The sequence below is a fragment of the Notamacropus eugenii genome, chromosome 4 (assembly GCF_028372415.1).
Source record: "Notamacropus eugenii isolate mMacEug1 chromosome 4, mMacEug1.pri_v2, whole genome shotgun sequence".
Taxonomy (NCBI): domain Eukaryota; kingdom Metazoa; phylum Chordata; class Mammalia; order Diprotodontia; family Macropodidae; genus Notamacropus; species Notamacropus eugenii.
The window spans coordinates 13186943-13211340 of NC_092875.1; the positions used below are offsets into that span (position 1 = coordinate 13186943).

Below are 24398 nucleotides of genomic sequence, written 5' to 3' on the forward strand. Positions count from 1 at the left end.
AACTTGGACCTCTCTGGGCAGCTGGGTGGGACAGCAAATACAGTCAGGCCTGGAGTCAAAAAGACGCATCTTCCTGAGTTCAAATCCAGGCTCAGACACTTGGTAGCTTGTAGGACTCTGGACAAATCATTTAACCCTGTTTGCCTCAGTTTTTTCATCTATAAAATGAGCTGAAGGAAATGGCAAAACACTCCAGTATCTTTGCCAAGAAAATCCCAAATAGGGTCACAAAGCGTCAGATACAATTGAAAAAACTGACCAAAATGGACCTCTCTAGGATGAAGCCTGGTGTCCGGGATACAGATGGGATTTGACATATGGTTAATTCTACTAGATTTGTGATTTAGTGTAGGAAACTTCTGCTGAAGCAACAACTTTCCCAGTGAGGATGATCCCTGGTTTGGCCAATCCTTGCCCAGGGTTGCAAAGTCAGTTTGGGTCAGTAACTGAACTTAACCACAGGTCCTCCTGACTCCAAGGACTGACTGCTAACTACTACACTGTACTGCCTCTTAATTTAATCACATAATTAAATTATGAGACCACATGTTGTAGCAGAGAGATTGCCTCGTCCAGGAAGGCCTATCTGGGTTTAAGTTCAGTCTCTGTCTGATACCACTGAGCTGTGTGACCCTGGGCAAGTTACCAATTCTCACTTCCCTGTCTGCAGGTTGCATTTGGGAGGGGCTGACTAAGAGGGGTTCTTAACCACATAAACCTAAGCAGATGAAGTTATAAATGTAGTTCTTATCTCTATGGAATAGACTGTACATTACCAAAATCTAAGGCAAACTGAGACCTGTTAGAGACCTTAGCTTGAAAAGGCCAAGGTCTCCCACTGCATCCGGGCCATCTCCAGTCGTCCTGTTCCGTACCTGGCCACTGGACCCAGATGGCTTTGGAAGACAAAGTGAGGCTGATGACTTTGCACAGCCCTGCCTCACTGAAATCCTTTTCATTTGCATATCTTGGCTTCACCTCCCTGATGTCACCATCCTCTTCGAAAACAAAGGACAAGCAGCAGCAGCAGCATTACCAGCAGAAAATTTAATATGAAAACTTAACTTTCTCTATTTTTCCTCCAAAATGTCCAGTTCATGTGACCAGCCTTTATGGATCCCATCAATATATTTTCAACCCAAATGTGTCCTACGAATAAATTCACTTGGGAAATGCTGGTTGAATGTGTCCTTTAAGCTCAGCTCAAATCCCAACTTCTCCAGAAAGCCTCCCCTGATTCCAGACCACACCAATCATTTCCTGTTCATTAAAATTCTAGCATCTTAATTTGGAGTTTTGAAATCACCAACCCAAACCTTCTCCTTCAAAAGATAGGTGACTTGCTCAAGAACACATAGGTAGTATAGGACAGGGATGGGGTTTGAACCCAGGCCCTCTTGACTCCAAAACCAGGGCTCTCCACACTCATTATGCCCTTGACATATAAACAAGAGTGAGCCTTCATATATATTGTTCATTTTCTAGGTTAACACTTTATATTGGTCCACTGATGAAGAACTCCTGACACCGGTGACAGACTGAATATGCAAAAGTGAGACACGTTCTTGAATATGGACAATGTGGGAATGGTTTTATTTGACTATGTACTTCATCACAATGATTCATTTATTTTTCTAGAGTGAAAGGTAAGGAGAAGAAAAGTTTAATCATTAGACTGAACACTTAACAGTGTAAAGACTGGTTTGGTTGGGGGGGGGTTGTTTTTGTATTATCAGTGCTTAGCACATAGTAGGTGCTTAATAAATGCTAATAAAAAATTAATTTAAAAAAAACCACTTTATTCAATGTGTAAGGCTGATTCCTACCAGTTGGGCTTCCGAGTTATTTCCACAGATGTTGGACTTTTCTCCCCAATTAGATTATAAGCACCTTGAAGGCAGAAGACATCTTCCTTTTATATTCCCACAACAAGCTAGCACAGTCCACAGGAAAATCATAGAGCTTTATGAGGTCATTCTAGTCCAGCTTCCCCATGGTACTTAACAGCTCCTGTGGCAAAAGGTTCCCTACTATGCTATTAATGATTCCTTTAACTGGGAAGTTCCCTCCTAAATACCTGAAGGGGTACCCTGGAATTTCCACCCATTAGCTGAGGTTCTGTGCAGCCACATAAAACAAGTCAACTTTCTCTTGAAAGAGACTGAAAGCCTATAAATCCATCTCCCTCCCTTCTCCACTTCTAAAAATCTGCTTTGCTATCAAATGAACTTCTCCCCATTCCTTCAACCCCCATGTCTTCCAAACTCACTGCCATCCTGAATGCCCTTGTCTGAAAAAGACCCTGGCTTCCCAAATTCCAACCTAAAATGTGACCAGGACTAGACACAGTGCTCCAGATGGAATGACTCAGACAATCCACTTGACTGAACACATACCAGCTTATATAAGTGAAGCTATATTTGAAACGACCAACTCATGTATCTCTTTGGTTGAATTTGGGGTGGGGGGTGGGTCCTGAGTATTTTAAAATAAAACATTGCATGGTGCAATGGAAAATGTTGAATTTCTGGCTCTGTCACTTACTTGGTGCTACCTTGAGCAAGCCACTGCAACAGCCTCAGTTTCCCCAACTGTAAAATGTACCAAACAGTGGCCCTCTAAGTTCCCTTCTTGATCTAAATCTATGATTCACAGATGTGTGTGTGGGTGGGTGCGTGGGGGGTGTAGTGCTTTGCAAGTCTTAAAGGACTACATATTAGCCATTATCTCATTCCCTTTCTATACCTTCTTACATAATAAACATGAAAACTTGAACTTCAGTGTGAAAAACAGAAACAAACACCAATCACAGAGGTGAGGTGTTTTATCACACATTTCCCGTAAAAAAAAAAAAAAAGACCTGAATTTTTGTGGGCCTGGAGTTGCAACTTATGTCAAGAGTATGATAGGGATGTGGCCCATGGGAAAATGTACTGGAGTCAGAGGATCTCGGTTCAAATTATGGTTCTACCTTACTCCATGTGACCTTGGTCAAGTAACAGTCTCCTAAGCCTCATCTATAAGTTATAATATTATGAGGATGGGTATGGTTAGCTTCTAAGAGTCCTTCCACTTCCAAATCTAAGATACCAAAGTCAGTTTGGGTTTTGGTCTGTATTAACAGTAGTTTTCAGAGGAGATAACTGTCATGGAATCTTAGAGTTTGAAGGAACTTCAAAGGCATCTAATCCAATCCATTACTGGACAAGAATTCCCATCCTAGTTGTTGTTCAGTCATGTCCTACTCCTCATGACTTTATTTGGGGTTTTCTTGGTAAAGATAATGAAGTGGTTTGCCATTTCCTCTTCCAGCTCATTTTGCAGAGGAGGAAACTGAGGTAGACAGGTTAAGTGATTTGCCTAGGGTCATACAGTTTAGTAAGTGTCTGAGGTCATATTTGAACTCTGGTCTTCTTGACTTCAGGCCCAGTGCTCTATCCACTGCCTCTTAATTGCCCCAGAATTCCCATTCCCATTGGGTCCCATTACCCAAAAATGGTCACCCAGGGAAGGGGAACATATTAACATCTCAAAGCAGCCCACTCCACTTCAAGACAGTTGCTGGGAAGGTTTCCCTCATGTCAAGACTTCCCTCAACCCCCAGTGCTGCTAGTTCTGTCCTCTGGGGCTAAGCAGAACAAGGCTCATCCCTCTTCCAATAACCTGTTGGTAGTTATTACATCCCCTTCCCCCTCTGATTTCCTCTTCAGGCATTACCTCTACAATTCTTTCAATTGATCCTCTTATGGAAAGTCCCTTCATATTCCTGTTTGACTTTTCCTACTAGACACAAAACTCCATGTATGCCCTGACTACAGCAGAGTACAAAAGTACCTGTGCCATATTGGTTCTGGACGCCAGACCTCTCTTAATGCAGTTGCATTGGCTTTGCCTAGTTTGACTTGTGTTGAGCTCAAAGTTCAATAAAACTCACTACCTTTTGCAGACAAACTACTGGTTAGTCATGCCACCCCCATCTTGTATTTGTGAAGCTCATTTTAATCCCAAGAATATGTTTACATCTATGCCTATGCAATTTCATTTTAAGTCACTGTCAAGATCTTCTTGAATTATTATCCAAGGTGCTGAATCCTCTGTAGATTTGTCAACATGCCATCAATGCCTTTATCCAAGTCACTGATTTCAAAAACAGGGAGCCAGAGATCCCTAGGACACTCTACCTGGGCCCTCTTTCCAAGGTGACATTTAGACATGAGGCCTTCAGTCTAATCAAATAATCCAACTGCAGCTTATGGTTATACCAAATCATATTCAATTCTAGGCACCATGAACTCTTGCAGAGGTATTCAAAAGTTGAATTATGTAGAGAGCCACAAGGTTGGTGAGAAGACCTGAAATAATCTTTGAGCACCATTGGGTGGTGCAATGGAAAGTGCCCATGGTAGAACATTCCAAACTTGTATTGGTCTTATAAGTCACAGACACACTGGAACTTGACTCTAGCATAGTGATGTCATTTTGGTCCTCCCTGGGAATGAAGGACAACAACCAACCAACCAGAGTTCAAATCCAGCCTCAGTCATTTACTAGCCCTGTGACCCTGGACAAGTCACTTCAACCTGTTTGCCTGTTTCCTCCTCTGTAAAATGAGGTGGAGAAGGAAATGGCAAACTACTCCAGTATCTGCCAAGAAAAACCCAAATGGGATCAGAAACAACTGAAAAATGACCAAACAATCACATTTTAGAGGGATATGAAGTTGTTCATACAGGTGACCAGGATGAGGAAGGATCTCAAGTTGAGGGCTTAGCAGGGACCTAACACAAGTATTTTAAATATTACCATAGGAAAGATGTATTCTTAGACTAGTTCCCTGGCCCCACAGGGCAGTACCAAGAGCAAGGCGGGGAAGTAGCAGAAGAAACAGATGGTCAACATCTGGGAAGACTTTGATTAGAACTGTCCAGGAGGGCATCACTGGAGGTGTCAGCAAAGGCTGGATGAGATAACCATTTGCTTGGGATGTTGAAGAGGTAACTGTGACTCAGAGGTTTAGTTTGGAGGAGTCCCCAGGACACTCCACCTGGGACCTTCTTCTAAGTTCATGAGACTTTTTGTCTAGCCAAACAATCCACAGGCACCCTATAACAAACCATATTCAGTTCTGAGTTGAAGAGAGGGGTAACATGACCACTGCCTTAACTATCTGGAAGAGGGATTAATAGATACTTCGTTGGTTAGTCATTCTTTAAAAGCTTATCCAACTTCTAAACAGATGGGCACCAATATGCATTCAGATTTTAAGTGCAAATCTTCCCTATTCTTAACATTCAATGAACACTTTGAGAATCCAAAGTATAATATCTACAGGCAGAGTTTGTTATCAAAAAGATGTAGGAGGTGGAGTGGATAATCAATGGGCAGACCATATGCTCCACTGATGATGAGTCATGAAAAACTGGGACAGAAATGACCAACCATAATTCCAGAGGATTCACAATTAAATATGCTAACCTGCCCAAGAGTTGATGGACTCATTGGACAGACAAGTGCAGACTGAGGCCCTGGGAAGAGAGTGGGGTGAGGATAGTCAATATAGGGATTTATTTTACTTGAATACATTTGGAACAGGGTTATTTTTTCTTTCTCAGTGGAGGGCAAGGTGGATTTTCAATGATATTTCTTAAAGTAATAATAAAGTAGAGCTCTCCTCCTGGGAGAACACAGGTAAGAGTCACACACGATGGGCAGCTGAGAGTGGATTAACATCCCTGGAAGGAATATCCACACTGACAAGATCAGAAGTCCTATTTAGAAGGGGCAGGATTGTGACAGCTCATTCCTTTTTGCCTTCAAGGACTATCAATGTGAGAATTTCCTCCAACACAGCACACAACTTTTGACTTGATGGTGCAACGAACTGAACCATGTAAGGGGCTTGGGAGTCAAAAATACCTGAGTTGCAATCCTGCTATATAACCCTAGGCCAGTCACTTAAGCTCTCTCCACTGGCTTCTTTATCTGCAAAATGGGTACATCACAAACACCCACTTGGGTGTTGCTATGAGACTCCAATAAGACACATAAAATGTTCTGCAAACCATAATGAACTATTTCATTTGCTATCATTATGATCAGATGGGTCTTTGAATTCATTAACCTACCCGTCAATGTGCTGATGCAGTGCTAGGATTAAATCACAAAAGATGCAACGATACATGGGGTTTCAAGGCTTAAAGTAGGTCTGAGTTTATTAAAAATTTAATGAACTTAATAATTTAATAAGCTTGTTAAAGCTGAAAGCTGCACTAAAACTTTTGGGACACCTATATAATCTCCCATCAAAGAATAAAGAAACAACATTAACCCTAATAAAAAGAAAGTTCAGACCCCCATCTCTGGGATTAGAAGTCAAAGTCGTAGTCACGTTGGCAGGGTTATTACACTTTTAGAATTTAAACAGGAATCTCTGCCTTTTATAAAAGTGAAGGCAGGATCTTTGTATAACCTCACAGAGACCCCAAAGTCTATTAAAATCAGCAGCCAAAACAGAGGGCGTGTACACTGGCTGAAGTGCAATTAAATCAGCATCAGACTTGAAGTACTAGTTGCTTCTAGGGATGTGGAAAACACCAAAGACTGTGCGTCAAGTGATTTGTAATAAGGAAGGACAACAGAGAATTTTGTTGCTACCGGGTGGAAGAGACCAGAAAGGGGAGGGGGAACAGGGTAAGGACGGGGCAGGGGCTGAAAGGTTGGTGGAGAACACCACACTGAAAGTTAGCAGTTCTGCATCTACTATGCATGGACCTTGAGCAAGTCCGTTCCCCCAGCCCGGCCTCAGTTTCCTCCTTTGTAAAAGGAGGCTGGCCATTCTAAATCCCATCATCCTGCATTCACTCATTCATTCATTCATTCATCCCAATTTCCTTCCCTTCCTTCCCCTTCCCCCAGGCTTTTAGACCCAGCAGCATGATCCCAGGAAGGTTTCCAAGACCAGGGGTAAAGTGAGCAGATCTCAGGCCAGAGGTAGCCTCAGTACTATATACTCAGGGGACAAGAGGAATAGCTGACATCTTTACTGAGTGCTTAAAGGCTTGCAAAATACTTTATATATTTTATCCCAGTGAGGTAGGTGCTGACATTACCCTCATACTATAAATGAGGAAGGAGTTCCACTGATTTGCCCAGGGTTCCACAGCTAAAACATGTCAGACTCTCTGGAGCTGGCACAAAATCCCCTCCCATGGGGTGGGGGATGAGGACAGGGGGATGGGGGGAGGAAAGAATGAGTCAAGACCACACATGTAGCGATAATATCCCCAAAGCAGCATTTATTTAATCCACTGAATTCCAAAACATTGATTTTAGAAGTCTGGTGTTTCACAATCATCCACCTTGACTGACATGGGCTGACACATGGCACTCGCTGTCAGAATACACAAGGACAACGGCCAAAGAGTTACCAAAAAATATGTAATAATAATAACAATAATAATAAATCCATGATTCCTGAACAATCGCAACCAAAAACAAAAGTTACAAGTATCAAAACTTTTAGAGGCATCGCACTGAAAACAAGGTCTGTGCACATCATTTAAAGAGGCAAACACAAGGCATTACGGAAACCTCACATTGGCGACAGTCCGTGCAAGCTGATGGACGGTGCGGCTCGTCTCCTGGCGCATCAGCTTCTTGTACCTGTTTCCTGTTGGCGGAGAGACAGTGGCGGGGGTAGGGATCAACGTATTCCGCATGCAGGTGACATACTGCTCAACAAAACACTATGAGCGCAGCTGAAATGGGACAAATTTTTAAGATCAATGTAGACTAATTCTCCTTCCAATCTCTTCCTTTCTTTCCTTCCTTCCTTCTTTCCTCCCTCCCTCCCCCTCCCTTCCTTTCACTGGGCTTCCCAGCTCAAAAGGCACACATCCATTCAAGAGCCTCCTGTGTGCACAACCCAAGAAGGGAGGAGCTCCCGTAGGCTCCAACCATCCATCAATCCAGCAACGCCCATGAAGCCATGTCTGGGACTGCTTCTTGATTTATGGGAGGGTGGGCAGCTTTGAGTCGCTGTGCGGACAATACAGATATGTTTAGCACTAGATATCGAGGGACCGTGGCAGGGGACGCGTCAATGACAACGATGGGGACGGCTTGGGGCTGGGGGAGGGCAGAGGAGCATGGGGGCTGTGGAGTTGTCGAGGGCTGCTTTCAGTTGTTGCCTTCTCCCGCCTCCTCGTCCTGTTGGTCGCTTGTCCAGAGGGTGAGGTTGTCTCGAAGCAGCTGCATGATGAGAGTGGAGTCCTTATAGGAATCCTCGTTGAGTGTATCCAGCTCGGCGATGGCGTCATCGAAGGCCTGCTTGGCCAGGAGGCAGGCCTGCTCGGGGGCGTTCTGGATCTCGTAGTAGAAGACAGAGAAATTGAGGGCCAGGCCCAGCCGAATGGGGTGGGTGGGTTGCATGTGCTCCTTGCTGATCTCGAAGGCCTCCTTGTAAGCGGCCTCAGAGGATTCCACCACGCCACTCTTCTTCTCGCCCGCAGCCACCTCAGCCAGATAGCGGTAATAATCTCCCTTCATCTTCAGGTAGAAGACCTTGCTTTCATATTGGAAGTCGTTGCAGTTCTTGATGAGGAACTTGTCGAGCAGCGCCAGCACGTCATTGCAGACAGTCTCCAGCTCCTTCTCAATCTTCTCTCGGTAGGCCTTCACCTTCTCCAGCTTCTTCTCATTGCCGTCAGCCATCGTCTTCTGCTCAATGCTGCTGATGACGCGCCAGGAAGACCGCCTTGCACCCACCACGTTCTTGTAGGCCACGGAGAGGAGGTTTCGGTCTTCATTGGAGAGCGGCTCATTGAGCTCAGTCACCTGCAAAAACCCACAAAGATTCATGTGAGTTAAGCTTGCCATGTGAAAGCTTAGTTGGGTCAGCTCATAATGCCCCACAGCCCAAAGACACTATGAGAGAACCAGAGGCTGACAAATATCTAATCCAACTCGATTTTACAGAAGGGGAAACTGAGAGATGAAGTAATTTACCCAAGCCTTCTCCCTGCCACTTCCTAATATACCAAATTGCCTTCAACAAATCAGGAATTCAGACAACCTGGACTGGATATTTTTGCCAGAGGCTTGTTCTCATGTACTGCTTTGGGATAAAACAGAATCATCCTTCATATATAAGCTTAAAGAAGATATGAAATTATACCCAATGATAATACCAGACACAAGTACTTTTCCCCTTACAAGAGACAGAAGCTTCATGAATCAGGGCCAATGAAGTTGGTTCCACTTTTGCCATACGGAAGACCACCATTCACGGCAGCCACATCAGCATGGTGCTACAGCAGCACCCCACCCACTCTCGAGATGCGAACGCAGAAGGACAGAGGTGACTCTGGAAGCACTTCCAATGGAGCAATCTGCAGGCAACCCCACACCAACAGCCGTCCCTATAGTGAGGCCTGAGCAGAGGAAGGAAGCATGGGTTCAACCCAGTAGGCTGAACTAGACTGGATAGAAAAGGACAAGCAAGAAGAGCAGAAGACAAATCTGGCAGAAAACCAACTGAAATATGTGTGGCACTTAGATTTCTAAGTGCCCCAACTAAATCTGAAGTCCTTTTTTTAGTTATGGATAAAAAATTCTGTACAAGTCCAGGATGAGGGCACATTCCTAGAAAGTAGTTCACAGAAAAAGATCTGGAGGCTTTGGTGGACTGCAAGCTCAATAGGTAACACTGTGACTTGGGCCAAGAAGTTAATGGAACGTTAAAAGACGCTTAGTGCCCATGGGCAGCCAGGTTGCTCACTGAATAGAACACCAAATACTAAGTTCAAATACTCAGATACTTACTAGCTGTGTGACCCTGGGCAAGTCACTTACCCCTGTTTATCTCAGTTTTCTCATCTCTAAAAGGAGTTAGAGAAGTAAAATGGCAAACCACTCTAGTATCTTTGTCAAGAAAAACCCAAATGGGGTCACAGAAAGTCAGACAGGGCTGAAACAACTCAACAACATAGTGCCCAAAGCAAGGGCTTTGGGTCTCCATCCTCATTAGACCCCCAGCTCAAGGACTGTGTGTTCTGTTCTGGGAACCGTATTTCTGGAAGGGCTGATATCAAGTACTGACAAATGGAGCAAGAGTCAAAAAACATGAACAGACAATTTATAAAGGAAGAAAATAAAAACTGGTAGTAACCATAAGAATATACTAAAACTCACTAACCAGATAACTACAAATCAATTTAATTCCACTCAAGTCAGAAAACTCTTCAGCAATGGACATGTCCAATAATTAGAGAATATCTGACCAAGTCAGGCCCTTTGGTGGAACAGAATACTTCTAGACTGTTGGTGGTTGAAAGTGACAATGAGGAGACATACAAAGAAACGTGAAAAAGCCTCTGTGAGTTGAAGAGGAAAGAAATGGGCTGAGTCCAAACTGTACACACACTGATTAAAGCTACACTAAGAGAAAAAGAAAAACCAAAGAAAGAAAATGAGGTTACAGGTGGAATTTCAGACATGTCTGAATGGGGCCACTGAACAAAAACATCTTCCATCCAACATGTACCTTCCTCCTTGTTAATTCTTTTCATTTTGCCTTGTTAAAGGCTAGAGTTTGGGGTTAAGGTTTGTTCACTATCTTTGCTGACAGCTGTTAAGTTTATTATTCCTTTTAATGGTTTTAAATGCTAAGGTCATGCCAGAAACTTAAGTGGTAGAACTAGCCCTGGAATGCAGCCCTCTACTAGAGCTCCCTACATGGGCAGAGCGCTAAGGATCTCCCCAAAATTCTAAGGGAGAGTGGACCTCCTCCACCTTCCCCTAAATGTCTTCTTTTTAAAATTTTTAAAAATTCTTTATGTACTTGGATTGCCAACAAATCCCAAGCCCAATACAAGGGTGCTTAATTGGAGACCAAGACTAATTTCTCTTGACCCCTACCTAGCTCCTCTGCAAAGATTCTGTTGCCTAAGGCTCAACATGTCAAAAACAGGATCTCTGGTCTCCCTTCAAAACCATCCTCCATCCCAACCTGCCATGGCTGCAGCTGGTACCAGCATTCACCTGATTATAAAGGTTCCTCCCTCAGCTCACACATCGCCACAACCCAGAGTCACCATGCTGGGTCCCAGATCCTATTACCTGGGGCTGAGCTCATTACTCCTGCCTCCCTCTGGGAGCCTAGCCTCCATTCCACCCACCAACATTCTCAAAACCCCATCTGTAGAAGATCCTTCCCTCTACAACACCCTGACCTCCATTTTGGTTACCTTCTGACCACAAGAAGTCATTACTTCCCAAAATAGCCTGCTCCACTTTTGGACAGCTGTTATCTAACAGTAATCATTACCCAATTACAATTCATTATCTAATAGTAATTTAGTTACTCCAAACAAAGATCTGCCTTTTCTGTAATGTAGTATGCCAGCTCCTATATCTGCCCTCGGGGGCCACACACAATCCCTTTTCCACAGTAGCTATCTTCAATACACCATTTTCATCATGTCACTCCCTAGTACCCACCAGATCAAGAGTTCAATGCCATTCACCTCTTCACCATCCCTCTCTCGCTCAATATATGAACAGCTCACCTTTTCAGATCTTACATTTCCTCATTCCTGGACTTTTAGGGAGGTCATTGTTGGAATTAACTTGCAGCTTCTGCACTCACGGGAAGCATCATCATATACAGTAGAAATATCACCAGGTGCAAAGTCAAATGATCTGGGTTTGAATCCCAACTCTGCCACTCACAACCCTGTGACCCATCTATAAACTGAAGGGGCTGGACTAGATGGGATGTCCCTAGGTCCTGTGCAGTTCTAAGTGTCTGCTCCCACTACTTCCCAAGGGAATCCTAGTACTCTCTCCCCACCAGCCCCCACCCCAAAGCCCTCAATCACACTGTTCCCCATCTTGGGATGAACACTCTACCACAGGTAAAAGGCACTTCTTGAGTTGAGCCTTAAAGAAACCTAGAGATGCTAAGAGACAAGGGTGAGGAGGCCTGTGCAAAGGCAGGGATGGGAGAGGGACAGTGGTTTAGGGCTTACAAGAAAGAAGGCTGGGATGTAGAATGAGGAAACAGCAACAGACTATGGAGACGGACTATGACAAGTGACCAGTTTTCAAGGCCAGATTGGCCTCTGATCCCGGAAGCCCCTTTAAAAAACAGTGATCTGGACACTGTGCAGATGACAGACTAGGGAGGAGAGAGAATTGAGAACAGGAAGATCAACTGAAAGGTTCCAAAAAGAATTCGGGAAGTCTTTCCTCATTGTGAGCCCAAACACCCCTCCCTGTAACTAAAACCAGAGGCAGATGGGCCTTCGGGTGCCACGTGCAAAGTCTGCCTCTTTTCACAGAAGAGGCCTGCCCTCTGCCCTCTGCAGTCTAGAGGAAATCAGTTCTTCTTTCCCCATAGTAGCCCTTAGGGTTTAAAAGGCTTCCAGTGCGTGTGTTTTTCCATCCCTTTCATTTCCAAAAGTATTGCCCGGCCCTCCCACCCCCCATCCCCAGCAGGTCATCCTTTGTAACAAAAAAATGAAGCTAGCAAATCTAATGGTGCATGCCACACCCAGAATCCCAGCCTGGCCAATGAAAGATCAGAGGCAAGTTTTCTTCTCTCTTCTTCCTAGCACAAGCTCCAGTGTGAAGTTCCTTGGGGGCTCGGGGGTTTCCAACATCTGCTTACTCTACAATCCATCAACTTCTATTAGCCTTCCCAACCTCCTCTTAATTCTTCATGTTTGCCATTTCTCCCAATGGAGTAATATTCCATTACAATCATGCAGAATTTGTGCGGCACCTACTTGGCTCCCCATTCTCTGGTGGTCTGGGGCCCTCTCAGAGCCCAGCAGCGGGACTTCTGTGCCAAAGGGCAAGGACCCTTAGCTGCTTTCTCAGAATAAGTGTCAACTGTTTTCTGTATGACCCAGAGCAGCTCCCAGCAACCCTGCCAGGTAGAAGAGTGGGGCTCTCTCCAGCCCTGCCCACCTGTGCCATCCTGGGCAGTTTTTTCACTTCTCTTATTAGTCAGTGGAGCCGGTGAGACTTTCAGATCCTGACCATGGCCTGTCCTGCTTCCTAACCCCATTCTCTTCCATGGGTTATAAATAACTCTCATCTCTTTCCACTTGACCTCACCTAACATTCCAGGTCTCAATGCTTTCTGATCATCTTTCAGTCTGCCAATGCCCTTCCAAAATGGAGCACCCAGAATTCATCACAATGGTCCAAATGTGCCCTGAACTGCCTTTTTTACTGCAATTTTCAATTACAGGTCTGCCAGAAGACAAATTTTCATAGTAAAGAATGAGCCTCTAATCCTCCCTAGAAACACCTAGTGCCTATTCTGTTCAGTTATCTCATCAGTTCCTGTTCAAATACTACAAATCCACTTTTTAAAAAGTGTGGGATCCAAGGACCCTTGATAAGGTCATTTATTAACAAAGAGAGAAGGACAATAGAAATGGCAATTACTAGTAATCACCACTCAATGCTTTCTTTTTTGAGGTCTGTTCATTTCCAGGGTCTACCTTAGCAGAAGAGTCCCTGTGATACTTTAAACATGTGTGCAGATCTGAGAAGTTTGGGATTCAGTCAAAGGGCCCCACTTGAGGACCTAGAGGGTCAAGTGTGCCTGGAGGTCAGGTTTCCCACCCTTGCTCATTAACCAGCCCAACCTTTGCTAACATCCCTGTGGCTGGCGAGTCTGTGCCCTAGATTCTAGTCTCAAACAAGGACACTAAGAGCCAGCCCTCTGCACTGAAATGTTCTCTTCTCTCCAAGTTGTCCTCACACTTCATTCTCCTCCTACCGAGATGACCTCCCCTTTCCCAGTATCTTCTGCTGTATCTTCCTCCAGGTCACACCAATACAGGAGGCATCCCTCAGGGGTCATCCTGGGCCCACTACGGCACTAGGCAAGTTTATCAGCAGTAACCCTCTTCTCCTACACGATTTCACTCGATGACCTCATCAGTTCTTATGGTTTCAATTATCTCTACACCAAGGATTCTCAGATTTACTCGACTCTCTATTGACGGAGCTCCAATCTTGAATCTCTGTCTACTGGATATCTCAAACTGAATGTCTCAGACACCTTAAACTCACCATCTGAACTCAATTATCTTTCCCCTCTAAATTCCCTGTCACGGTTGAGGGCATGACTACCCTCTCAGTCACCCAGCCTCAATTCCTCTCTTGAATTCACACCACACTTCCAGTCAGTCTCTACCTGCACTCTCTCACTTCCTCACACCTACATTTGGGGTTGGGGCCCTGGGGGGGACCCTTGGCTGTCTGCCTCCACTCTCTTCCCATTCAAGTCCACTCTCCATTCAGCCACCAAAGTAAGGTTCAGTTCTGACCATTTCATCCCCCTATGTAGTAAACTCCAGAGGCTCCCTATTACCACGAGGGTCTCTCAAATCCTTCACAGCCTGACCAAAATGCTCTCCCTCACCTGGCTCCAGGCTTCCTCCAAGACTCAGTTCACATTCCACCTTTTGCAGTCATCCTGTCTGACCTATCTCTGAAGGAGAATCTATCTGCCTAGCAAGCAATCATCCTAACTTTGCTTGGAGACCTCCAGGGAAGAGAAAACTCTATCTGGAAAGATGGCCCTTCCCACTGCTTTACAGCTCTAATGTTCAGAAAATGTCTTACACTGGACTGAACTCAGCTTCCCTGCAACTATCCCCAGTGCTGCCCTCCGGGACCAAAAGGAAGGAGCCCAATCCCTCCACCATGACAGCATCTCAAGTACATGCAGACCAAGGTCATAGTCTGTCCTCACTCCCCAAGGCTTCTCTTCCCCAGTTCCTTCAACCATCTCCAACAGTGTAAGTAGAAATCAATTATTATGTTTCAAATGTCCAGTGAAAGGAAAGCTAGAGAGATAGTCAAGAAGATTCCCCTGCTATCTCTCTGGGCATGGCCGCTTGACTGTGCCTCAGTTTCCTCATCCATGAAATAAGAGAGGCACAGTCCCTTCCAAGGCCAGTGTTCTAGAAGCCTCAAGTCCCTCCTCATTCTACTGTTCTGTGTTCGCCAATTTCCTTCCCAATCTAACATTCCAGGAACCCAATCACTCACTGGCTCTGATATCTGTTTTGAATTCTGATACAAGATTTGTTAAGGAGGAGTGAAGTGGCTACCGGCTAATAAGAGGTGTGGGTTTTATATCTCTATCCAATTCAACAAACATTGATTCATACAGACAGGAGGGAGTGTCCTGTGCTAAGGAGACCAATTATAGATCCCCCACAGGTCCCCTGGCCCTCAGGAGCTCAATCCAGCAGGGTGAGATATGACACGTCCATCCAACCACAGAGAACTACCAGTCTTTGCAGGCCCTTCTTTATCGTGCCTCCCATTTGCTTAGCCAAGGGTCAGCTGGATAATATTTACAATGGTGACCTCTTCAAAAGAAAAGTCAAGTTACTTAAGGAGTACTGTTTTTTTACAGAATAATCAACTGGTAGTTTGCCAGTCAGACTGAATCACAGTTCTCATCAGTGCCTAACAAAGCTGGAGGTTGGACCAGGAAGTAGTAAACTGGCTCCCCAGGAACACCAGCCCTGAGGGAATGTGGCCCCTGGCCTTAGGCTCTCAAACAATTTCAGATGTGTTGTTACTCTTTCTAAACTGGACGTTAAAGAATGCCCCATGTGACCCAGCCTTGGACAATTACAAGGATAGGGCATCCACACAGAGAGGCCCACGGTCCTTGGGACTTTCTGGGTTTAGACTCCATGAGCCAGGAAGAACTAAATTTCTAACATTAAGGATTCATCTATTTCTGAGAAGTGTCCTTCATTGCAATCCTTGATGCCCTGGGCAGCCGGCTCTCTGTAATAAGGTTCTCCCTAAAATGACAGCACCACGCTGTAATGAAAAGGCTAGGGCAGTCTGATGAAACCAAAACTAGGCCAGAAATCAGGAAAAGTGCACTGTGACACCCCCACCCCCAACTCTGCCCCAAATAACTATGTCATCTGGGGCAAATGCAGTCCCCTCTCTGCATCTACGCTTCCTCCCTCCTTGGGAAGATGGCCCAGATGGCTCCCTAGTATCCTGTGAGTGAGGTGCAGGTAAGAGTGTGATCTTGGTCAGTTAATAAAGATTTCTTAAGTACCTACTAAGTGCTAGACACTGCTAAAAACCAGACTTGCCTGCAGGTGTCACAACTCACTATGTGACTCTGAGTCAGTCACATCTCCTTGCCTCTACAACAGGAAAAATTACCCTGTTATTTCAAGGTCAGGGAATAGAAAACTGATCACCCCACAGAAACACAGCAATCATGCAGGCAATTAGCAAGAGGGCCTTTGGGTCCTAGGACACTGCTCTGTGTGTACTCAGCAACCAGCATCCTGGTCAAAGCAACTGTCCTGACTTTGCCATTGCTGGATTACTTACTGTCGACACAGAAAAGAGAAGCCGAGTCCTTCTGACTATGTTTACATAGGTGACTTCTGGTCCATCCAGTCAGTGTGGAGCTACTTGGGAGGCTAGTGATATTTCCTGGCAGGTGGCCAACCAGAACTACCCCCTACCCCCACCCCTCCCAACTGAGCTTTCATGTAGAATCAAAAGAAGTTCAAGGATCAGGGCCTCTCTGTAGACCAACCATATGCTGTCTTCCAACATTCTGGTGTCACCATCAACCCTTCAGTTACTGAGGACCTGCCCCACAAGGAACTTTTATATCAAAATCTATTGTCTTGGAAGCTCACATTATGAAGTACTGTGGACCTCGTGAACTCCCTGAAAGGGTCTCAGGGATCCCCAGAGCACCCTTTGAGAACTGCTGATAGAATGTAGAAGAGGGGGATAATTAAGGGTCCTGAGTTTGAATTCCATGTCTGCTACTTAGTACTTCGGGTAACTTTCCCTGGCTGCCGACACCAGAACAATGAAGGGAAGGTTCCAGTACTTGGGGTGACCTTGACTGATGAAGGGAAGGTTCCAGTGCTTTTGTCCTCACCAACAGATTGATAAACAGGCCTTCCACCTGGCCTACGCTGGCACATCTTTCTGACCCAGCTCACAGGTGCATGAAGTCTCGGGGATAAAGCAAGCCTGATGAGGGTAGTGAGGCCCACTGACCATTTAATCTGTCTGACAAATGAATGGACCAAGTTCCAGAAGGACTCTGTGTCACATGATGGTGGAACATAGCTCATGAAGAGGACATACAAGGGACTTGCCTGGACTTGGAATCCCTGGAGATGGAGCCATCATCTACCCCTAGAAAAGCAGCAGCCTGAAAGAATTCCTCTCTTTGGGTCTAAGCCCAAGCACACCTCTAACTGCTGGGTTTGAACTATTTAGCATGCATCTGTATTAACTCTCTGTATGTTTCCTTGTTGTCTCTCCCATTAAACATTCTGTATCCCCTGAATCCAGGGCCCACAGAAGTTACAGGATGTTTGCTGACTACTACATTGAGATGGCTACTGTCTCTGCCCAGAGTTGGTCTGAAAATGGTGGAAATTTAGTGCTTTTAACAGACCTTACAGACCTCCTGTCCCAATCATCTCATTTTAAAGATGAGAAAACAGAGGCCCAGAGAAAAGATTCAACCAAAGTCACAAGTATTTATCTCTCCCCAGTCCAATCTATCCTCCACACAGCTAACAAGTTCTTGACTCCCCTGCTAAGAAGCTTAGTGGCCCCCAACTGCTTTTACAATGCAACCTTTTCTAGCAGCAATCAGAGTCCTCTTTGCAGACTCATTTCACATGAAACCCCTCCCACATTCTAGATTCAGCCAAAGCTGCCTCTCTTCAACGCCCCCAACAAAGCCTTATATCTCACCTCCCCGACTTTGGCCAGGCTAGGCTCCATGAAGGCATGGAATTCCCAGCTCACCTCTTCCAATTAGAGGCCTTTCCTGACTCCTTGCCGCTCTCACTCACCCTCAAAAATGGCTCACTATTCCTCCTCCCACCCAGTGGAATGAAAGCTTCCTCTTGGAAGGAAATGGCCAGGCCTCAGAGACAGGTCTGAGCCCTCTACCATACCAGGTCAGGGCCAGGCTACTGCTCCTCTCACATCCCACAGAGGCAGGAAGCTCCCTTTACATGTGGTCAGCTAATAAAGCCTTCTGCCTATCTGGAGAGCTACTCTGCTCTCCACACAACCCTTCCCCAGAGCTTTCCTTTGTGACAAGACTCATATAAGGGCTAGGTGCATCCTCAGCTGCCCAGCATCACTGAACACTATTTCTCCTGGCAGCCTCAGAAGGTGCCAGTGCCCACGAAAGAAAGAGACCCAATCTGCAGCCTGGAGGAAGAGCAGGCAAAGCCCTGATAGGGGATGAATTAAGTAAGACAGAGTACCTGAACATAATGGAACATGGCCAATCTACAAGAAAAGGGGATTTGGAGAGAGAATCATGAGAAGATTTCTATTGACTGATGCAAAATGAATAAGAACTCCAATAATGTAACTGGAAGGAAGAGGAATAGTGAAAACACACTTCTCCACTCCCTGCAAGAGAAGCGGAGGGGGAAAGGCATTTGCTCCACAGATTTTCTCAACTGGCTGATCTATCAATTACTTTTGTGATCTGAGAAAGGATGAGGTAGGTGGCTGAAAAACAACGGACATCAATAAAAATTCTAAAAATAAATTTTAAAGGCCTAAAAAGATTTTTTTGAAGTAAAGAACTAAGAGGCAGATGAGGCCTGTGACTGCTTCCAGGTCCAGTCCTGTGGAATTGCTCCATTATCCTATTCTGTATCTGGCCACTGGACCCAGATGGCTCCAGAGGAGCAAGTGAGGCCAGTGACTCTGCACAGCCCTACCTCACTTAAATCCAATTCCCTTACATGTCATGGCATCCCCTCCCTGAAGTCATGGTCCTCTGTGAGACTGTGAAGGACAAAGCGCACACAATCTGTCAGGTCAGAATCGTCCAACAACAGACCAATTTCTGACCCCCTCCACACGGTAAACTAGAGCTGGTAAGTTGTGCTGCTGTGATTACATAAAGGAAACCAGGAAGAACAATTAGAAATTTAAGGCCATGCTTATACATCTATGTCAAAGGTCATCACTTCAGATAAAAGACAAAGGTAAGCAGAAGCAGTCACATTAGGGGCTTCAGGTCCTAGTAGCTGTAACGTATGACTGAGTATGGACTCCTTTGTTTAAAACTCTAGCATATATGAGACCAAGAAAGTGTTTCCAAATAGTACAAGGACATTTGACTGAATGTAGTCTTACAGTTAACAGGGACCCTGAAGCAGGGTCAACACATGTGAAGTTCAAGTGTGTACTTACCTAACAACTGATCAGCTATCAGAAAAGTATGAACGGTGTCCTACCATGTGGATATGAGGTGTGGCTTTACTTTTAATACACAAACTTAAGAGTTCCCAGGTCTAAATTTAGTGGATCCTACACACAAGGCATGAAATTCAGGCACTGGGGGTAGGACATAAATTAACCAATGTGAAACCTACCACCAAGGCTGGAGTGAAGAAGATCTGAGTTCAAATCTTGCCTCAGACACTTACTAGTTTAATGACTCAGGGCAAGTCATTTAACCCTTGTTTGTTTCCTCAGCTGCAAAAATTGTGGATAATAACAGCACTTTCTTCCCCTGGGCTCTTGTGAGGATCAAATGAGACAATATTATAAATCTTAAAGGGCTATCTAAATGCCAGTTATAATTATTATAAATCCCCAACGAAAGGGGAAAACAAGTCAGTTTTGAGTATTGTAATTGTAGGTGAGTTTCCTCAAGGGGGAACAAAAAGAATTTATATAATGGAAGGAAAAGCAGGAAGGGAGAAAGCTAAACTACTCCACTGACTGGAGGTGAAAAAGACCCCAGGGCCTGAGGTCCCATCACTCTTGCCAGGCAGGCCACTCGCTGGTGAGAGGATCGTACTTTCTCACCAGTTTTCAACTCAGGCAACTTGAGAGAGTGAAAAAAAAGAAGAGCCAGCTCAGATCTCCTAAGATACAGGACAAAGCTGCCATTATAGCCCTCCTTCTGCACTGGCCAGTAGGAAGTGGGGCTCACTCACAGCCTTTCTTCTAGAATGTTTCAGGCACATGGCTCCAGACCTTCAGGAGTCAAGGATCAAGGCTTCAGCCAGCGTGCAAAGGCCTCACTGGTGCCTTCTGCAGCTCAGCATTCCCCGCTGGCTTCTGTCCTCACTCCCCCAGTGCATACACCACTTGCTTCATCTGCTGTCACATGATCTGTCTCCAGCTGTTGGGCCAAGAGCCTCATGGCCCCAGCTGAGCCCACAAGGGTCTCTTCCTCTCTGGCTTCTTCCTCAAGTGCCTCCCATTTCTTGGTTTTAAGACCTCAAGAGATTCCAACTTCTCCAGCCTTCATACATGTGCAACCTACAACCAGTTTGAGACACAGCCTGATACACTGCCTCCGGTAAATTCTGACTGGCTTTTGTAATTTCATACAAATCTATGCCCATTTCTCAATTCTAATTTAAAATGAGCAATCTTGGGCAATGGGAATTAGCTGTCCATTAACACTTTCCATCTTGGATAATCACCCTTAACTTGATTAGAGGTCTGCTCCCTTCAGTTCCTTAAATATTAAAAACCTTCCATAACTTCCCAGTTTTATCAGAACACAACCATTGCAAATTTCCCACAGCATTTTTCAAAAGGGCACCCCCTTTTAGCTTTCAATCTGGGGGAAGGGGAGGCAGATAGAATAAGCAGATAGGATAAGATCAAATATGATCTTATCTAAGGTACCACGCCAAGTGTGAGTCAACACTTGAACCCAGGTCTCCTGACTCCCAAATCCAAGTCTCTTACCTATTCTAATTCTTTGTCAGTGGGTTAACTGCACACTCCCATCCCCAGATTTCAAACTGTAAAGGCCCTCCAAGGTCATCCAATAAAACTTCATGTTACAGATGAGAAAACTGAGGTAAAGTGGTTTTCCCAAGGTCACACAGTACTGGAACCCAGGGCCTCTGACCTTCCATCTAGCACTCTTCTCACTGAACTGAACCACTCTTGTCTTCCGTGAACAGAAAATAAGCCTGGACCTAAGTTAAGGCCACAGAGAAAGCTCAGGATTGTTCCTTCTCTAGCTACCACTATCATGGATGGAAGGAAAAGTCTGTTTTACTGAATGATCTGGACACCAATGTCTGAAATGCACCTATGCTGCTTCAAAATTTAACTAGAGGATCCCTCTGGTTGGTAATGACTCCAACCAAGGAACAAATCCAAAAACTGGAAACAAACAAGAAATCAAGGGCACCAATGTGAGGATGTTGTCCACATCCGACGCTTCCCCGAAGGTATGTATTTGTTGTTGTTCAGTTTTGTTGGGCTCTTCAGGACCCCTTTGGAGGTTTTTTTTGGCATGGATACTGGAGTGGTTTTGCCATTTCCTTTTCCAGCCCATTTTACAGAGAAGGAAACTGAGGCAAACACGGTCAAGTGGCTTGCCCAGGGTCACACAGCGACCGTCTGAGGTTGGATTTGAACTCAGGTCTCCCTAACTCCAGGCCCAGCACTCTATCCATCTGAATGCCCTAATAGTATGTATTTTATAAATAGGGGGATATGTTGTCTACTGCTCCCCAAGTTCTTTCCAATGAATATCCCCCCAGTAATTTGACTAGGAAAAAACTGAAATAACTCAGAATTCAGAAAACGGAAAAATAGGGCATCATGTTAAAGCAATGCACAGAACAGAATCATCCTGGGAAAAGTGACGTTTGAATAACTGGAATGACTTGTCCAAAAAAAAAAAAATCAATCATCTCGGAGGAAGACTATTCCCAGGACAGTGACGGGCCCATTAATCTGCAAGAAGCTAAATTAAAGCCTCCTTACAAAACTGCTGAGTAATAGGATCAGGCTTGCAGGGTGGGGTCCTCCATCTTCTTGTGAGGAGGATGTGGGGTCCCATTCTTTCTGCTTTCCAAACAGCACTCAATGTTCTAGAGCCCTCAAATGTCTGTCAGGGGCCTGGGAAATCCCAAATGCTATCCCCATTCAGTCAGTTTCTCAAAAGATTCTGGAGCCAGAGTGGCCCTGTGTTCAGGTCCTGCCTCTGTGTGACCTTGAACACAGCCCTCAACCTCTTGAGGCCTCAGACTGAAACTAAGGGCACAGGTGGGGTGGTCTTTCAGGCGTCTTCAATCTCTGCTTGGGTGATCCTGCCTTCATTTTCCTGCCCTCTTAAAATCACAATATGTTAAAGCTAAGAGAGTTGAGTATTCTAGCCCTGCCCCCTCCTCCTAACTTCCACTCTGCAGCTTTGGACACTGGGGCTCAGGGAAAGTCAGGGACCTGCCCAAGGTCACCTTGGTCACCAGCAGAGCCACACCTGAACTCCCAACCCAGCCCCTCCCTCTGGGCTCCCTTGAACAGTTTCACCCTCCTTCTGACCACTGGGCATTCTCTTCAGACCTTGTGGGATCAAGGATTCCCACAGGAAAGGGGGAAGAGCCCCTAAATCCGACACCAGAGCATCAGCCCTAGAAAGGTCCCTGTCTGCAGTGTGACATTTTATCATGTGGAAAAAAAAGATGAAATCCATACAGCCCCAAAGCCCCTCAGCAAACCGCTCACCACAGGCTGCCAGCCCACAGAGCTGGGGTGGAGAGCTCTAAGCGGCAGGCCATTCAGAGTAAGACAGCCACCAAACAATAAGAGGTGTCCGACAACGGAAAGGGCTGCCTCCATTCAGACCCACACCGGAGGCACCTACTACCATGTGTGTGCGGGGCCCCTTACCCACAAAGACACAAACTGAAACGGGGCCTGCCCTCTGACGCATCAAAGTGCCAACATCCTGATAATGAAATACAAGATAATTTGGGAAGGAAGAAGTCTGGTCTCCAAGACCAGGAGGGTTTTCAGAAGAACCAAGTCTCAAAAGAAGATGGAGGCTCTGGGCGGCTTTAGGGGGTGGGGAAAAGGGAGAGAAGAGCTGGGGGGTCTTCTAGGTGGTCAGTGAGAGGAAGCCCAGTTCTCTCACAACTACTTCAGTAAGAAGGCCAGACTGAACAATGATCAATTCCCCAATGGCGGAAGCTGATGCAGAAGGTGGGGTACAGCCAGGGACGGGGGTGCCCAGGGTAGAGCATGGGAGGCAGGTGGGAGTCGGACTGGGGGGGCTCCCAGAAGCGCCAGGGAGGCTGGAGCCAGGGTGTGTCACCACCAGCAGGGAGCCAAGGCTTGGGCACAGTCAAGGGGGATGCCAAGGTCACCAATGGGGGGCCTGGGAAGAGGGAGGGCAGGAGAACCTGGGGAAAGATGGTGATGGGGCAGACACACCCAGGGAGGAGCCCCCACCTCTGCCCCGGGCAGAGGCCAGCAGGTTAGGAGCTCCCGAGGACAGGGCCTGTCTTTCCCCTTTTTGTGCCCCCAGGGCACACAGTGGGCACTTCGTAAGTGCTTAAGGACTGAGTCTCCTCCGGCTCTAAGATGCCCCAAACCCGCGTGCCCGGGCTGGGGGCGCTGCCCCCGAGCACCTCTACAGGCCAGGCGGAGGGCCGGCACGTGAGGACAGGGAGGACTCCCAGTTCTCTGGGCCCCCCGAAGAGGCGGGTGCGGGAACCCTCTTCTGGGCACGGCTGGGCTCGCAGCACCGCGGAGAGCCGGACCAAGGGGGATGCACGCACCGCGGGGGACCCCAGGCAGGGCGTGGCCAGCTGCAGCCCCCCGCAGACACCAAGTGGCACCTCAAACCTGAGGGCCCCCGCTGGGGTACAGGGGCAGCAGCGGGGTGACAGGGCGCCAAGGCCTGCCAAAGGCGGGCTCGGCCCGGCCGGCCGCCCCTCCCCCAGCCCGGGCTCAGGGACCTCCGGGAGCGTCCCAAGGCGGGGGGCACGGAGGGGGATGCGCTGGGGGCTGAGCCTGGGCGGGAGGGGCATCGGGGGGCAGGGAGCGCGGGCTGCGGACCCGCAGCAAACGACCCCGGGCCTCCGCGGGGGGCCCAGCCCGCCCCCGCCCCCGCCCCTCCCGCGCGCTCCCGGCCGCCCCGCGCGCCCCCGCCGCCCGCGCACGCGCACTCACCGCCTTCATGGCGGAGGCCATGTCGTCGTAGCGCTCCGCCTGCTCGGCCAGCCGCGCGCGCTGCAGCAGCTGCTCCCGGTCCCCCATGCCGCCGCTCCCGCCGCCCGCTCGGGCCGCTCCGCCGCCGCCGCCCCGCGGCTCCTCGTCAGGCCCGGCCGGCCTGGGCTGGGCTCCTCGGCCACGTGCGCCCGCGCCTCGGGCGGCTCCGGCTCGGCTCGGGCGGCTCCCGGGCTGGGGCCGCGGCCCGACGGGGAGAGCGCGGGGCCGAGGCGAGGGAGCGGAGGGCGAGGAGAGGGAGGCTCGCGCCGCCGCCGCCGCCGCTGCTCTGACGGGCTGGCGCTGCTGCCGCCGCCGAAGCCAGGCTGAGGCTGCCGCGGCCGGGC

General features: G+C 47.1%; 1 protein-coding gene across 1 annotated transcript; it reads right to left on the reverse strand.

Moving 5' to 3' along the window:
- Positions 1 to 7269: 7269 nt before the first annotated feature.
- On the reverse strand, positions 7270 to 24395 carry YWHAH (tyrosine 3-monooxygenase/tryptophan 5-monooxygenase activation protein eta). Its single transcript, XM_072599848.1, has 2 exons — positions 24016 to 24395; positions 7270 to 8835 (listed from the first exon to the last, which is right to left on the reverse strand). Exons 1-2 carry the CDS (start codon positions 24100 to 24102, stop codon positions 8179 to 8181), a joined length of 744 nt encoding a protein of 247 aa, XP_072455949.1. The 5' UTR covers positions 24103 to 24395; the 3' UTR covers positions 7270 to 8178.
- Between the last annotated feature and the right edge of the window lie 3 nt (positions 24396 to 24398).

Bases quoted from the DNA above. Each gene is read 5' to 3' on its own strand.
- YWHAH (XM_072599848.1), bottom strand. From the start codon at position 24,102: ATGGGGGACCGGGAGCAGCTGCTGCAGCGCGCGCGGCTGGCCGAGCAG. The intron at 8,836-24,015 runs GTGAGTGCGCGT...GGGTTTTTGCAG, and splicing joins TGGCCTCCGCCATGAAGGCG to GTGACTGAGCTCAATGAGCC.